The following is a 3,787-nucleotide window of genomic DNA, read 5'->3' on the forward strand; positions in this document are numbered from 1 at the left end:
GCGGGGCGGCTGCCTGCTTGCGCCCGCGGCCGGGGCAGGGAGCTCCCGGGGGGTCGTTCTTCTACCCTGCGGGAAGCGCGGGCTGAGTTCAGCTCATCCGTCGTCTCTCGTCTAGAATAAAGCGTGAGACAGCTGAGTCCTCGCGATCCGCCTTGGTCCTTGTAGCTTCTCAGAGTTCGATTTTCCAATTGTAAGAGATGCTGAATTTAATTGTTCTGTGCAACCTTAGGAAAAAAAAAACCGCCCCAAAACATAGTTCAGCTGGAAATGAATAACCGGGCTGAAAGAGGAAGGTGGGGTTTCCTTGGGAGGCTGAAGAGGACGTCTCTTCATCTGTTTTTCAGACAAGGAGGAAACGACGTGTGAACCGTCCTCCTCAACAATTGCAGAAGAGCCTGAGCCCGTTTCGTGTGTCCTGCAAGGAGATGACATCCAGGCGCTTGCAATTAAGGTGGAGGACCTGGAGAAAGTATGTATTTTTACTGACAGAAACAGCTACCTTACCTGAAACTCTCCTTCTATTTTGCGTGTTTAACAGAGGATCCCGTCCGTTTACTTGGACCCGCTCTTGGAGTTCAGTTCTCATTCCATTTGTCTGTACTGCTTCTTGTCAGATCATCATTTCCAACTTTCTAGCCTAATAAGACGTATAAGTTGTTTAGTAGCTATTAGCACTTCCCTTCCAAAACTTGCATCAGACTGTGTGACTGGTGGCATTTGACACCAAGTGACACAGCAGAAAACTGTCGGGAAAGTGATTTAAAACTCTTTTCCCTGCCCCAGTTATGAAGCAGAGTCCAGAAGGGTAAGACAGTAGCTAAGCTGGTACCTCCGCAGTCATGTAACGTGCCTCTTAGGGGAGGAACAGCCTGTACCGATATGACTTCTCTGCGTATCCTAGAAGGCTCAGAAGGAATGAAGGTGAGTCAGCATGTACCTAATTGCCTTGTGACTGTTTACTTTCTGAAGCTCCATGCTCCACGCCTTCCCCATGATGCTGGGAGAGTTCCAGTTAGGAGGAAATACCTTGTTCGAAAACATCGACCCAAAGAGACAAAGAAGAAGTCACGTTTCCTCGTAGCGTATCCTGCTTTCCCAAAGGCACCCAGGGAACCGCTGAGTTTTTCTGGTAGGGTTAGACTTCACATCTTTGACTTTTGGTTTTCCCAAGCCTGGCTTTATTGACCTGACTCTGGGATCGTTTGGGGGTTTTTTTTTGTGTTGTAGGACCAGGACTGTTTGATGGCTGTGGAGAGATTCTCCCCCATCACATTTTGGGAAGTCTCCAGGAGTTCAAGATGGAAGCCTTGGCCAGAGGAAACACTCAGGTTGGTTTGTAAAGTTACGAAAATGCTGCTGCGCGGCACTTTTCTAGAGGTGGAGTGCAGCGCCTACAGTACCTTTCGATGCTTTTCAGCACCTATCAGGAACAGGTCAGGCCTGAGGTGTGGTTTTCCCAGCCTCGTCATGCTCTGCGGGGAGGGCCTGCCTTCAGAGAAACTGCACCAGCAGGTTTTGCAGTCCTGTGTGCAGGAGGAGGTCACAGGGGGAAGAATTGCAGAGTCTTCCTCTCCCATATGTGCTTCTGCTGATGGCGTCAGGCTCGCAAGGGAAGAGCTGGTGTTGCAGCAATGCCTTTGCTCGAGTCTAATGACTCAGATAAATCCTTCCATTGTTTCTGAGTGTGTTCCTAATGCCCTATTTTTGTTCCTCTCAGAGTGATCAGGTAAAAGTGCTGTCAGTCTGAAGAATTCTTTTCTCCTCCCCTCTCCCATTCTCATTGTGGTGGTAGCGTGTGCATGGAGAGGTTAATCTAACCTTTCCTTTCTCTTCAGATAGTGGATTTTACTGAGGTTTCTCATCAAGATGTTACCGCAGCAGCTTTAAAAGAGGAACATGGAGGAGAGAAGAAGAAAAAGGTTCATCAGACCCCACTAGCAGGGCACAAAGCTCTCCAGAACTGGCACCGTAATATGGCAATCAGGAAAAAGCAGGAGAAGTATCTAGGAGGTGAGCAAAGCTGAGGCCTCGTTCTGTGAAATTCCGTGTGCAGGTGGAGGAGTTTCATGGCACCACAACAAACTGTAATGGTCATAGCTGACCGGGGTTAATCCTGTTGCATGTTCTCGGAGCTCCCCACGCTGCTAGTGCTAGTGGCCATGGGTGCTGTGGGGAGGTGAGCTGGTGGGTCTGGCTGGGGGAAGGACAGTGGATTTGGTGGGGGACAGTGTAAGGGGGTTACACGTGAACAATAGGTAAAGGGTGTGCCCAGAAGTGCAGCACCAATGATTTGACGTTCCTTCTTTATAGAAATTCTTCAGAGGCCGGAGAATGAATTGCTGATGAGCGTCTCAGAGGATTACAGGCAAATCCAGGAAGAACGTGACCTCATTGACCGGAGTCTCCCTGCCCTGCTTCCTGGAAAGGTGAGACCCCCAACTCCTCTGCATCCTGATTGCTCTGTTCTTGTGAAAGAGCCAAGACACTGGTGTTATGAGTAACACCTCTGAAGGTCTGTCATTAGATATTTATCAAAGTCACTCCAAGTCCTAGTGTGCAAGCAGAGCTTTCAGTGACTTTAAAAATAAAACCATGAACTGTGCTATCAGTACTAGTCAGAGGAAGGTGGTGGTGTGCTTTGGCTCCTTGCTAACCAACTGCCGTACATGGGCAAATGCCATTTCTTGATTATCACCAAAGACCGTCATGCACTGGGAAGTGGCATGGGGACATGCTGCAATTGCTGTTCCAGGGACAGAAAGATCTGATAGCTTCAGGCTTGAATTTTAGTGATTGCCACGGAGAAGGGAGTATGGGTAAGTCAGGAGGATTATGGGAGTATCCTATGTTAAAAATATTTTTTTACATTTATAGCACTATCAATTTACATTTGTGTGAGGCATTATTTTAATAGAATTCAACCTTCATGTAGCACTAGCTACAGGAAAGTCTTCTTTTGTCTTTGACAGCAGCCTGATAAAAATTTTGGCTTGCTCTGCAGAAAGTGACAATTTATAGACTTTTAAAATATCCGTATAAGCAGAGTTAGACCCCTCCTTCTTTTTAGCTTCTAGTCCCTGTGAAAATAGCAGGCAGCCGTACGCCTCTGAAAGCGTCAGCAGGAGCCTTGTTTTCCACCCTAGGGCTACCGAAGAGGAAGCGAGTTCTGGAGCCAGCCCGAGCGTATTGGAGATGAACTCACTGGCCTGACGATGACACTGACTCAGAGAGAACGTGGCTACCCAGAGCCAGTTACTCACGTGGGGAAACCCCACACTGTCCGGATGGAAACTGGTAAGGGAACGTCACGGAGAGGTGATTCCACAGAAATGGGGTACAAGTGTGGAGGGAGCAGCAGAAAGAAATAGCGACTCCTGCGAGTACGGAGGCTCACACTATAGTTGTCCTTTCTGGCAGCTGCAGCACAAGCTACTTCCCAGTCATCTGTTGGACCTCCTCTTTAAAAGCACCATGAGACCAACTTTTGACAGAGAGTGAAATTAATAGGCATGTGGGTATGTAGGCAGTGAGCTCTTGTATGGGTCTTTCCACAGGTCTGAAGCCTCCGAAGAAGATCCCTTTCCATCTAACCTGGGATAAGAGTCTTTTCCTGAAGCATCGACTGCAGGAGCTAAAATCTGTCCTAGAGGAGCTAGATTTTTATAAGCCGGTAAGACTAGAGGAGCGAGGGCATTCTTTGCATAGAATCGTAGAATAATTTGGGTTGGAAGGGACCTCTAAAGGTCATCTAGTCCAACCCCCCTGCCGTGGGCAGGGACATCTTCAA

The 3,787-nt window shown here is 48.2% G+C and overlaps 1 protein-coding gene across 1 annotated transcript in view; it reads left to right on the plus strand.

Moving 5' to 3' along the window:
- Positions 1 to 983: 983 nt before the first annotated feature.
- Positions 984 to 3,787, plus strand: part of MYCBPAP (MYCBP associated protein) — a 10,922-nt gene continuing 8,118 nt past the window's right edge. Inside the window, exons 1-6 of the mRNA XM_019472172.1 lie at positions 984 to 1,129; positions 1,228 to 1,328; positions 1,836 to 2,010; positions 2,311 to 2,426; positions 3,144 to 3,294; positions 3,555 to 3,670. Coding sequence (XP_019327717.1) covers positions 1,299 to 1,328; positions 1,836 to 2,010; positions 2,311 to 2,426; positions 3,144 to 3,294; positions 3,555 to 3,670 — 588 coding nt within the window. The 5' untranslated portion in view covers positions 984 to 1,129; positions 1,228 to 1,298. The remainder of the gene's footprint in view (positions 1,130 to 1,227; positions 1,329 to 1,835; positions 2,011 to 2,310; positions 2,427 to 3,143; positions 3,295 to 3,554; positions 3,671 to 3,787) is intronic.

Source organism: Aptenodytes forsteri, unplaced genomic scaffold (assembly GCF_000699145.1).
Source record: "Aptenodytes forsteri isolate BGI_AS27 unplaced genomic scaffold, ASM69914v1 Scaffold563, whole genome shotgun sequence".
Taxonomy (NCBI): Eukaryota; Metazoa; Chordata; class Aves; order Sphenisciformes; family Spheniscidae; genus Aptenodytes; species Aptenodytes forsteri.